The sequence below is a fragment of the Prunus dulcis genome, chromosome 7 (assembly GCF_902201215.1).
Source record: "Prunus dulcis chromosome 7, ALMONDv2, whole genome shotgun sequence".
NCBI classification, from domain to species: Eukaryota; Viridiplantae; Streptophyta; class Magnoliopsida; order Rosales; family Rosaceae; genus Prunus; species Prunus dulcis.
This window is the reverse complement of record NC_047656.1, coordinates 17123724-17136006: the sequence shown is the minus strand read 5'-3', so window position 1 is coordinate 17136006 and position 12283 is coordinate 17123724. Positions and strand designations below refer to the sequence as shown.

Below are 12283 nucleotides of genomic sequence, written 5' to 3'. Positions count from 1 at the left end.
ATAATTCTTTTGATATAGGCATTCAAAACTTTTTCTTTATAAGAAGACTTGGCAAGGAATTTTTCGTGAGGCATATTTCTTAAGCAAAGTTGATATCTTTGTCTCTTTCAGGCTATTCCCTTTGAAAAGTCCGTCTTTGGATGCTCAGCCATCACTTGGCAAATCCAAAGTAAAAATGATAAAGTATATATTAAATGCACGACTACGGTTAGATGTTGATCCAGCGGTGTTCCTTGACAGCAAATTTCTTGGCTCCACATGTCTATACTAGTTCATATTTATAATTATTATAAATAAATAAATAAATAAATAAATAAAACTAGTTTATATAATTTATACAAACTAAATCAGTGGTGATGATATCCCTAAACCCTAAAGATGAGAAATGGGGTCTAAGATGAGAAATCATGCTTAAGATTTATATTTAGTTTCTTATTTTGTTGTTAAGTATAAAACACATAGTAATCTCGTTAAGATATTATTTCCCTGATACGGTTATATGTTTTTATAATTCAGGATTTTATAATATTTTCTTATTGGGTAAATTTTACCTCATGCAAAAATTTCCGTCATAATGTTTTGAAAAAAATCTATTTGTGCAGGAGCCTTTTAGAAACGAGAAAACATACACATTCTCATAAGCTGTTTGCAATTATGTTGTTGCGTACGGTCAAATCAATCCAAAGTAGTTTTAAAAAATTTTTAGTTTCTAAGGAATATTGGAACACATAATTATTTTCTCTGAATGACAGGGCGCCAAATTTGCCAAATTTTGTATCTTGATGAATGTTTTCTGCCGTTTTAGTTTTATACAAGTAAGATTTGCTTTGTTGCTAAATTCATTGGCATGGGCAATGCAAGCTAATGATAAGCTCAGGCATCGGCAAGGTCTCAGTCTCGTGTTATCATAAGCTCAGGCAAGGGCTAAATTCTGTGCGCCTCGTTGAGTTATCGGGGAAAGGCCCATTTTCCAGTTGCAAATAGCATATTCTGAATCTATCATATAAAAAGAATGACGTTTACAAAAATAGAAAATGTGCTTCACTGAAACAGCCTATGAGCAATCTGGCTGACAAAACACCCTATAACACTACCCATCGGCTGATTATCTGAAGCCAAAACTGATACATATATTCGTCCTTTCACACAAAAAAGTGTTTCAATATTGCTGCATTTCTCTAATCTAACAATAAAAACCTCTAGATCAGCCAGCTAATAAGAACAATGTTTAGGTTCACAAACACTCTATAAGAGATTATCCAGTTGTGCTTGAAGTTCTTGTATGGAAGGCATGTTTATGATGCCTTGTATCTCTTCGGGGGAATACTCGGCCTTTAGCAGGGACTGTACTTGCAAATGAGCTTCCACGATATTTGTCCTGCATTAAAAAAAATAGTTTGCAACTTGTTGAGATGTTGGGCGTGATAGATATTATTGGTGGAATGATAAGTAGCTATTATCGATTAAACTTTCGCACTTCTTAGGTGTGGTATCAATGCATAGATCCAAATTAAAAGCATCCAATCGTCAGTTCCAAATGTTACTAAAGGAATATAAACAGTTGATATCAACTTAATCAGTCCGAGGAGTGCATGTGGAAAACCATAAAATTGTGCCTTGTACATGTGAATCTTGCACTTACTTTATGGGTTTGAACAGAATAGTTCGCGTTGATGGGTTCTGCAGATAAAGCTTCATCTTCGTCATTACTATTGGCAACTCTTGCTGAATAGCAGCAGCTACCTGTTCCAGATATGCATTACGGGGATTAGCTCTAGTTGAACCTTACGACTGAATAAGTTATTTTAATATGTGAAGTCCTATGTCCCAAACAATGTCAATTTTGATGTGAAACAAGAACCCCAGCAAACAAATATATACACAGCCCTCACCAACATTGCTCTCCACCACAGCAATTATTTTAAATGCATACCTTTTGAACAAGTTCAGCCACCTTATCCGGAGTTGCAAAAGCTTGATCTTTGAGTGGTTTGGCCATAACCGACTGTGCCTTTTGATTCTGGCTGCCAGATGACATTGCAACTTTCACAGCTGTGACCTATAAAAAAAGCACAATGAAGATCTTTTAGACATGATTAGGCAATTTATTCTAACATTCTGTTTGTTTATTACTTGTATACTTATATTTAAGTGTCTGGTCTCTCATTAGCTCCAAAATACAAGACAATTTTCCAGCCATGATACTAACGGGGAAGTGACAAACACAAACCTTCGTAACAAATGAAAGCATAGGATCCACAACCAGCTTAGTTACTGACATTATGAACTCCTCACAAGTGGTTTTCAGGCTTTTCTCCAATTCCTGCAAGTACATTAGCATGAATGGAAGTGAGGTAACGACCAATTATGTTAATATAATGAAGCATCCACAGAAAATGAACCCCAAAGTGACAACAAATAAAAACAAAACCTTGCTCTGAAATAAGAAATCATAGATTGAAAGGAAAATTGACAAACCTTCTTAGCATCTATTTGACTTTCCAAAACTCGGGGAGATAGGGTCCTTGCCAATGAAGTTGACCTGGACCAATCAAATAAAGAGGCTTGACCTCTAAGAATTCGTCTTAGATGCTCCTGCGCAAGGAGATTGAAAAATATTAAGATTTCCATTCCATCAAATTTCAGGCATTTAGGGAACTTTTAATGACGCATTGTTACATTTTCTCAACCAAAAGAAGAAGATGCATGGTTACCTAAACCACATAAACATTCTAAACATCTTGGTTGATGAAACATGCCTGTCTGGTTGGGTAAAAACGAAACCTAAACTAGAGAACTTATGAGTTATTTGAGAAGAATAAATTAGCTCCATTAGTGGGTTGTGGGCCACTTCTCTTTGTAATGGATGCTACAACAATGCACCATTTCCCCTGCTATTTGAAACCCTAATAATAATATAGCAGTTGGATAGGACAAATTTAGCTTTGGAGGTACTAACCAGCAAGTGTGAGAAATCGAGTTCCTTATGTGTGACAGAAAACTCAATATCAAACGGTGCAATCTGTGAAGACAAAATAAATGTGTTAATAAGTCATTTTTAAAAGAATAACCACTTATGATATATACAGCAGAGATAAGGGATCACCTGCTCCCTTAAGATAAGAAGATTCTTTATGAGGAAAAGCTGACCATCCATTGGTGATGATCTCCTTGCAATGAGTTTGCTCGCTTTCTGGCAAATGAAAGGAAAGACAAACTTTTGTCACCATATTAAGGCAACACTAACCAAATCCCAGCATCTTAATAAACACGGATAACTTATATGACACCAGAGTTACATAATAAAATTAGTGTAGAACTATTCACCTGGATAGATGTTGAACAAACTTCAACCACTTCCTGAAAGACAAAAAAAAAAAAAAAGGGCCAATTGTTTAACAAAATTCATATAAAGGGAATTTATTTAAGACAAGTATAACATGTGGTGGCTGTACAAAGGCTTAAATACCTGTGCTAAACCAGTGAAAACTCCTGGTTCTAAACAGCGATACAACTTTGAAAGGCAAGATATCGTTTTCTCTAGAGGTGGATACCACGTTTTGAAAACTAGGTTTTCATCAGCCTGCTGTTTGACAAAAAAATAATCACAGGTGAGTCCATTAAAGCAGCCAACAATGACACAGAACTGGAGCTAACAGTAGAAATTACCAGCTTGGAAATATTTACATGGGCAAAGGCATACTAGTGTCCTAGAGGTAGACTGCAAACCTAACAGATATCTTTGACAAAAGAAGTGATTAAATAAACTCTTGGGTCACTGAATGGCATCTCTAGAATCCGTAGTTTGTTTATCAGTTGTGGACATTTCAATAAGTGAACTACCAATATCAACAGACTGAACAAGTAACTCATTGAGGGCATGGAAGATTACATAATGGAATATCAGAATTAATAAGCCATGTGCTGGTGTCCCATAAGATATAATTTAGGGACTAGGCAAATTTGACGACAAGATACATATCTAAAAATATACTCTATGTCAAAGAGAAAAAAAAGGAAATGGCAAAAAATTTACAGTAGTAGTTTCAAGATTATCTGCCACAGATCTTTCCAGCTTTGCAGGGTAATCCAAGTCTTCATCCAAAGGAAAATAATTTGCTATCTGAAAAGAAACAAGAGAAATCTTAAATGAATAAATAGAAAGAAAAAAAAGCAAAAGGAAAAACGTAGCTAGTCATGTAAAATATACAAGATATGCTGGAAAAGTAAAGTAGAAGTGCTGGCTAAAAAGTGGAAAACTGGAAACAATGAACAGGGGAAAGACCAAACATCAGTAGAAAATTAAGAATAAATGTAAATACTTTTTCCTTCTACAGCATGCAAGCTCTTGTGTCTCCACTGGAAAATAAACTTGTTTTTGCAAGCTCATTGTCATTTTAAGCTAGATATTAAATTGATGTAAGACATAGATTAAAATCAAGCAACACGATACAGCAGACCATTGAATCAACAAGTTCAATCAATATTCAAACAAATGAATATTTCCATTCATTTCATTCTACCATTTAGGAAAAGGATCACTTTCCATTTCCCATTTGTTTAATTGAGAAGTTCCAGTGTTTCAACAAGGATGTCAAAAGTGTTACTCCTTATAGTAAAAGATATCCAACAAGATTTAAAACAACCTACTGAAATAAAACATTAAGCAATGTTACGAAAAACCACCACTATCATCAATCAAGCCGGAAAAAAAAATATAGAAGTGGACAAAGTAAATTGAAAGAATTATGATAACAAAGAGGTAACAGCTGTCATATGAAATGAAATCAACAAACAATAACTCCCAGGAACAGGAATCACCTCATCACGAATATGTGTTCGAGCACGGAAAGTCAACCGTTCATGAACATCTGCAAGAATTCTCTCTAGTGTAGGACGTAGACCAGCTAATGATTCACTTCTCCGACTTAACTGTTCACCTAGGACTTCAACTTTCAATATATCAACAAGTTCGCAAAGAAAATCAACATTTGTTTCATGAATAAGTTTTGGCCGCAGTGTATCATACAAATATGTAGACCTGCATTAAGTTATCACCATAAGAAGGTTATTATATAGTTTGAAGTGCACATAAACCAATCAAAGAGCCAACCTCCACCTTACAATGTAACAGCCTAACAAGGAACAAAGCGAAAAAGACAGAAACCAATCAAGCTTGACTTGCCTCTGGCACATGTAATTTAACAGAGATTGCCTTACCCCAGTTATTACACGTCAACCTCTAAATAAAGCAAGAGAGAGATAGAGAGGGAGAGAGAAAAGGAGACCTACAGAGGATCTATCAATGGAGCCAAACTTGAAACGTCCTCTGCAGAAGATGGGAAAAAATGATAAAAAAGTTGATGCTCAAGCTGACAGACCTGCAAATAAGTAGTTTCAAATTCAATTACAATAGAAACTTTTGTCCTACAACATGAATTATTATATTATATTCTGAAAATGAAAAATAGAATGAAAAACCTTGATCCAATATAAAAGAAAAACAGAAAATGATCACTCTCACCAACTATGACATGGAATCCAAAGATTGCTAAATTGTACCAAGTGTGACCTTACAGCATACTCAATATATCTATGCAGCATAAATTGATATATGACAGTAAGTTGCATATAATATTTAATCCCACATCACAGATATCTTATCCTGTCCTTAATTAGGACAGGATGAATCATACCATCCTCAGTTTATATTTATAAGTCCTTCATTGCCAGTTTTTTTAAAAGGAGTCTATTTCGATGAATATCCTTGTAACATATATATATATCTTACCTGCATTAGATATGCACATCCAGACCTAGTCAATGATGGCAAGGCCTCTTTCTTGGCAAATTCAGATATCCGTTGATGTACTATACCTCTTACCTGGATAAAAAGGGGGATAAGATAAAAGTGATAAAATGAATAAACTAATATGGTAAACAACCAATGATCCTTTTCAAAAATTATAAATAAATAAATAAATATAGCGCACCAAGGAAAGTCTCTGTTCACAATATAGTTTGTGGCATTCGGCCAAGATCTGAGTATACTCTTTCCTTGATGATCTGCTTTCAATTTCCTCCAGCACTGGCTTAAGCTGCAGAGATTCTATTTGTTAGACATCAACACCTAAATGAGTTTTTAGTTAATGCACAGAACTGCATTCCCATATTAAAAATACTAGTGTAAAAACGTTTTCCAGGATCAACTTGCAATCAGCCTTTCAGGCCCCAACTGCTAAATGCAGTAACCACATTTCAATTAATCCCATAGATCATTCCAAGCCAAAAGGGGTTACTGTTACCTCACTTGCTGCTGCCTTGAAACGGACATATATAACAGATGCTTCCACACCCTCAGAAACAGATGCTTTGCTGCCCCCACTACTTCGGATAGCTGCCTGAACCTGATGCAAGGCAGTGAACATAAGACAAAGTGGTGTAATATGCATTAATGCATGTATATACTGAAGCCTACTATGAAAGATGTGTTCATGGTAACTCAGTTCAATATGGTAACTTACCTGAGAAGAAGCACCTTTGAGAACTGAAAGTACATGAGAACGAATCATGCCCAAAGCTCGAGACTGTCCAAAACATGTATATTTATATATTACTGAAGGTCAAAATAAATCTTACAAGAAGATGAATCTCCATTCTATACCATTCACCTAATCAAACCTCTGGCAAATTACCTGCAATTGTCGAAATTTGAGTAGGTAAACACTGGATTCTGCATATTGTGGATTGCTTTCAACATACCTATAGTAGGAACAAGTCATTTGAAAACAATAAGTTCTAATCTCAATAATATATCCTTATTAAATGCTCATTGTTTCCTAGTATCAATGACAAATTTGCAAGTGTTTAACGGAATAGTGTCTGGGGCATAGAATTACTAATAATAAAGGTATCCCACTTACGATATGCAATCATCAAGGCGTTTGAGAAGAGGGAGAAAGTTCTCATTTAGAACATTCATGTTTGGAGAATAAAAATTGGTCGTAATCTGCACAAAATTGAAGATTTAAACATGAATTATGCATATGATATGTTTATATGATGAATATAAACATATATACTCTGGATGGTATTACATACAGACTTTGTGCATCATGTTATTTTCTTACAAATCTAAACCAACCAAAGAAGGTAAGATCCTTGGCACAAAGCTTCAAAACATATATAATTCAGTTTAAGTTTGAACAACACTACAAAATAATGCCTGAAAAGGAAAATTCATGCTGAGGAGAAACTGACTTATGCATATTCTGCAAAACTTAAAGCTTCAACACAGAGAAAAATAAAAAAAATAAAAAAAAATTCATATTATTATATCCATTCATTGCCACATATATTAGAGGAAAAAAAAAAAAAAAACCCCCCACAATCTCAACAAAGGAATATTATTCTAGGTAAGGTAGCATTCAAACCTTACATTCTCCAATTCATCAAAGTAGTTCAGCTTACTGCGGAGTGCTTCTGAAAATTCAATCAGTCGTTGCTTCTCTATTAACTGCAAAGGAGAAATGCGTAAACAGCAAGTTTTAAACAAGTTTTCAAGCACCACAAACAGTGGTTTAACATGACACCAAGGAAAGTGTAACAAAGAAAAAGGGTGACAATTGAAAGAAAATCCCACCAGTCTGTCACATGCATCGTGGAGAGTTTTAGTCTTCGTTGCTACCGCCTGATGCTGAAGTTGTAGTTCATTAAACAAGTCTAGGGTGTCATCCACCTGCATAGAATGAAGCCCAGCTCTTTCAAACAAGCATAACAATCTAAAACAAAAGTGCCTTCAATGATACTAATAGACATATAACCAATACCTGACCAAGTATACCATCACATGTCTGTATACGCTCTGTCAAAGTGTCTACATAGTGGCGATACTTCTCCTCTGTCTTAAAAGTTGAAAAACCCATAACAAAAAAAGAAAAGATGTGCAATAAGCGCATATGCACACTTGCTTAAATCATAAGGAGCTGTGCTGGTGCAAAAATTGAGTACTAACCTCCGACTTCAAAGCGGCTTCAAGATCTGTAAACCATTTGTAAAACTGCAGGTAGAAGAAGCTAAGTTGCAGTGAAATAGCCATTGAATTGGAATAGACAAAGGAATGTGATGGTGAAAATTTACCTGATTTGTGTTGACGAGAACGGCTTCTATAGCAACAGAGTGTTCCGAGCCAAAGGAGCTGTCCTTGGTGGAGACAGACAGGGCACTTTGATGTCCTGTACGGTCCTGGCCCTAGAATTAACGCAAAATAATAAAAAATCATGTTATTATGGAGATAAATTCGTGACGACAATGGAAGAGAAATAAATAGATGAATTTGCATTTGTAAATAATCTGACCAAATTGGGAGGGAAGGGTCGCTCTGCGACGGAATGCGATAGGGTTGCAATGGCCGCTTGCTGCTGCTCCGTTAATGGCGTGTTCTGCAGAGCGAGCGAAGAAAGAAAGAACTATATCAAAATCCATATCGAAAGGATCTGATCCGATCCGATCTGATCTGATCTGAAGCTTGCTAAGTGTAATTATAGTGAATAAAATTTGGAGAAAAATCAGATGCATATGAACTGAAATTGTGAATTTGAATCTAGGGCAATGAGGCTGTGCCAAATTGAAAGAAGAGGAAGCAAACACCTGTTCCCAGTTAGATGCGAAGTTGTAGCCCTTGGAAATGGCTCCAGATTTTGGAAGGTTGGCCTTACTTGCCATTCTTAATCTCTTCAACCTTCGTCGCTCTCGCTCTCACAATTCACAGTTCAGACAACGCTTGTGGTTGTCTTCATCCCAATTGCCTCCGCCTATTTCTCAGTTCCGTCGCTTCCTCTTTTTCTTCTGTACGGGCTTTCAACGATAAAGAAGATTTAAACGCGAGCTCTTTGTGTGTATTAGCATCAGGACGACGCCGTTTCGGTTACGGAAAACAGTTGAAAACGGTGCGAAATTGCTTGGTCCTTTTGCCTCTCTTTTTTCATCTTTTATTTTCTGTTTGTAACATTGCTTTGTCGCAGTAAAATTTTAGTGACGCAATGTTTTTTTACCCTTGAGTTGTACCACGGTTATGAATTTTGAACTGTACAAGTGATTCATGCAATAGGTCTATATTTCCATTACAAAACCATTAAAATGAGAGTGAAATTAACCAGACAAAATGGGGGAAAAACATACTGGAAATTTTTATAAACTTTTAAAAAACTGTTCAAATATTGAACACAACTGTAGACCCAAAAAAAAAAAAAAAATTACAAACTTGTGACATTTTGCTAGGTTCCTTGCAGACCCTTTACAAGAAAGATACAACAAGAATACATGAACAAGATGTTGCAAAAGTTTTAGCAAGAGCTGAAGTGTATTAGTCCTTAACATCAGTGACACCTTCCGGAGAGATCTGAAACCGTGCTTCGGCCTCAGCCAGACAAGGAGAACTTATTACTTTACAGATCCGCTCCTCGCCTCTTCCTTTCCGGACAGCAAGCCTATCATAAGAAGAGATAAGTGACTAGAAATGCTAACACAAGAGTAATTTGTTCTGAGAGGAAGGTAGAGAATGAAGTTAGAAGGACAAACCTTGTTGTGGAAGCATGCGCCATGATGTTACCACCAATAGGCTTAACTTGAGGCCCGGCAAAGATTGCAGAACCATCCACTTGTGCAACTACTTGATTTGTGATAACAACAGCCACACCGAACTGCAGTCACAGTGTACAAAAAGGGAAATACCAATAAATAACAAAGCTAAACTAGGAGGTCTGAGTATGTATTATAAGTGAAGCTGTAAAATTTTTAACCTCATCTGCTAACTTCTGTAGGCTCCGTAGAAACTTTGCAAGATGCATTTGCCGGGCTGAAAGTTCTCCTCTTCCTGAGAAATCTGTTCTGTAGAGGGCTGTTGCACTATCTACTATCATGAGAGCAAACCTACAGAGACATCCGTTAAATAATTAGTCTTAACCTAAAAAGTTGAAGACTAGACCAAACTCTAAACAAGCACATAACTAGAACCGAGAGGTTCACAACAGACCTTGATTCATGACAATTAACAAATCTCTATACGAGACAAGAGAAAAAAAATGATAAAGTGTTACACCTTGTTTCTACCATCATGGAAGCTGCTTCAAGCAAGAGCCTTGACTGATGGTCCGTGTTATAAGCTCTAGCATATGCCACATTCTCCAAGACATCAGCACCATTGAGTCCAAACCTGTACCAACAACACCATTGACCATCTAGCATACATAAACCACAAGAGCAAGTTCACCTCAAAATATTTATATCAAACCTCTCTGCTATCTGTAAGAGTCTCTGTGGCCTGAAAGTACCCTCAGCATCAATGTACATTGCTTTTCCCTCACCACCTCCTTGATCCAATGGGAGCTGAAACATCAAAATGAATCAGAAGTCCACTATAGTGAATTGAAATTATAGGTTGTAGTTCGGTGGTTTCTGTACCAGCACAACATGTTAAAGAGAAAAGAAAGTCACTTACTTGGCAAGTGACACAAAGCGTGTGACACAGCTGGGTCTTTCCAGAACGGAACTCACCATATATCTCAGTAATAGATCCAGTCTCGATTCCTCCTGTCAGAAGAAAACCACGTGGAAACTTTGATACCACAGAACTATCAACTGAAGTTTAAAGTATTACATTCCTATCGGTAAAACAAGGACTCAATTCTAAGAACTTGCAAGTTCTTGAAATTGGAGACAGGTCTTGGTTAAAAAAAGAAGAACCGTGGAAACTGACCCTCCAATATCTTATCAAGTTCTCTTGATCCGGAAGTAATCTGAATGATTTCGAGTCTCTGAGCGTGGAGCTGACTAGCACTAGTAAAACCCAAAGGCACAAGTTTGGATGCTGTCAATGAAATGAAACAAGCCAGGCAATGGGATATCAAATTATCACAAATAGTGAATAGCTTCACACATAAAAATATTGGGAAAACGAGAAAAATAGATAACAATGAATGACATACCTGCTTCAATGATCTTGTCAACTTTAGCTTCGCTGATTCCTTTGATCTGCAGAAGATCCTTTCTTGGAGAGTATGCAACAGCTTCAACTGTGCAAAGACCCGCATCTTTGAGCTTCTTTACATCAATGGAAGCTATGCCTGATGTCTTTATTTGAAAAAATAAAAACATTCCATAATCAATTAAAGAAAGATTTCTACTTTGATAGAAATATCATTGGTCAGTGAAAATACGCAATCCAGTTATAAATTTCATCTCCACCGGGATGAACTGATCTGTAACAAACTAAACCCATACGACTATCAAAACCAGAAAGAGATAGGCCGTTGGCTAGGGTTTCGAATTGCAGGTAAAGAACAAAACCCATGACTGATAATTAAAAGTAAAATGATAACACTATTGGATTTCATCGTACGATGGTCAAAACGAGAATAAATTGCAGAAACCCATAGGAAATATTGAATCTTGAACAAAAATTTGCAGAAATTCGAACCCAATTCAGAGAAAAAGAAAAACCCTTTCTTCAATTTTGAAGGGAACAGACGAATCTAAACATGATAAACCACTGGAAGCATATTGAAGAAGAACCCATTTGGGGAAGCCGCTGAATTGTTCGAAATGAGTGTAAATTTGAAATGGGTTACCTGAAGTTGTTCAACGGGGACAGGGCCGTGCTGCATTTCTTCGTGTTCATCTTGTTGTTGGGCCGTCTTCTGGTTGCTCTGTTGCTCCATGCCTTCGCTAATAGTACCTCCACGACCACGACGTGTGCTCCTACACCACAACTGATCCCAAAACACAGAAGGAGAAACAGAACACGAGATGAGACAATGGGGAAGAAGGAGAGAACTGATATTTTCAAAAGCGTTTTAGGGGCGCCAAAGTACACACAGCTTGCCGGAGAAGCTTACTGAAAAAGGCTCTACAACCTATCGATATGGGCTTGGATCACAACTTTCTTCTCCAAGGAAATGTGCTCTTGGCCCAATTTTGTAAATCCAATTCGTCATACAACCATCTCAGCCTAAATGTCACAACTACAAATGGATGGGGGTGTGTGTGCCTGTCCCATTGCATCCAAATTCAAATCTTCTTTCGTAAATTAGAATAATTTATAATATTTATAATATCGGTTAGACATTAGATAATGAATAAAAGGACTCAAATTAATTTAAACTACTAAAGCAAAACTTTCATTTTTAATGTGGGATAATTCTCTAAACAATCAATTTGTTTAGTATTGCAAGAAATATAATCTACATGAAAAAAGAGTAATCCAACATCGAAAACTCATTATAAA

The 12283-nt window shown here is 36.4% G+C and overlaps 2 protein-coding genes across 3 annotated transcripts; both read right to left on the bottom strand.

Annotated features, from left to right (window-relative positions):
- Positions 1-966: 966 nt before the first annotated feature.
- Positions 967-8848, bottom strand: LOC117634938 (conserved oligomeric Golgi complex subunit 3). 2 transcript variants are annotated; one of them, XM_034369222.1, is made up of 25 exons: positions 8650-8848; positions 8358-8441; positions 8140-8250; positions 8015-8059; positions 7830-7904; positions 7643-7738; positions 7439-7516; positions 6924-7009; positions 6696-6762; positions 6525-6587; positions 6306-6407; positions 5994-6098; positions 5792-5884; positions 5293-5381; positions 4822-5041; positions 4037-4123; positions 3470-3586; positions 3328-3360; positions 3107-3193; positions 2960-3022; positions 2479-2595; positions 2231-2323; positions 1934-2059; positions 1643-1743; positions 967-1378 (listed from the first exon to the last, which is right to left on the bottom strand). In XM_034369222.1, the coding sequence occupies exons 1-25, from the start codon at positions 8722-8724 to the stop codon at positions 1246-1248; spliced, it is 2346 nt and encodes a 781-aa protein (XP_034225113.1). In that variant the 5' UTR covers positions 8725-8848; the 3' UTR covers positions 967-1245. The 2 variants fall into 2 exon arrangements, with proteins under 2 accessions (XP_034225113.1, XP_034225114.1); XM_034369223.1 differs by having other exon boundaries at positions 3470-3583.
- A 316-nt stretch (positions 8849-9164) lies between these two features.
- On the bottom strand, positions 9165-11917 carry LOC117634517 (DNA repair protein RAD51 homolog). The gene is made up of 9 exons (XM_034368659.1): positions 11628-11917; positions 10986-11130; positions 10757-10867; positions 10499-10590; positions 10292-10386; positions 10100-10213; positions 9801-9930; positions 9580-9701; positions 9165-9488 (listed from the first exon to the last, which is right to left on the bottom strand). Exons 1-9 carry the CDS (start codon positions 11715-11717, stop codon positions 9365-9367), a joined length of 1023 nt encoding a protein of 340 aa, XP_034224550.1. The 5' UTR covers positions 11718-11917; the 3' UTR covers positions 9165-9364.
- Between the last annotated feature and the right edge of the window lie 366 nt (positions 11918-12283).

Coding starts and splice junctions, on each gene's coding strand:
- LOC117634938 (XM_034369222.1), bottom strand. CDS start 8,724: ATGGCAAGTAAGGCCAACCTTCCAAAATCTGGAGCCATTTCCAAGGGC. Junction 6,588..6,695: donor TCAAATTTCGACAATTGCAG/GTAATTTGCCAG, acceptor TGTTTTGGACAG/TCTCGAGCTTTGGGCATGAT. Junction 3,587..4,036: donor ATAATCTTGAAACTACTACT/GTAAATTTTTTG, acceptor TTTGTCAAACAG/CAGGCTGATGAAAACCTAGT.
- LOC117634517 (XM_034368659.1), bottom strand. CDS start 11,717: ATGGAGCAACAGAGCAACCAGAAGACGGCCCAACAACAAGATGAACAC. Junction 11,131..11,627: donor TCCCCGTTGAACAACTTCAG/GTAACCCATTTC, acceptor TTTCAAATAAAG/ACATCAGGCATAGCTTCCAT. Junction 10,387..10,498: donor CGCTTTGTGTCACTTGCCAA/GTAAGTGACTTT, acceptor TTGATGTTTCAG/CTCCCATTGGATCAAGGAGG.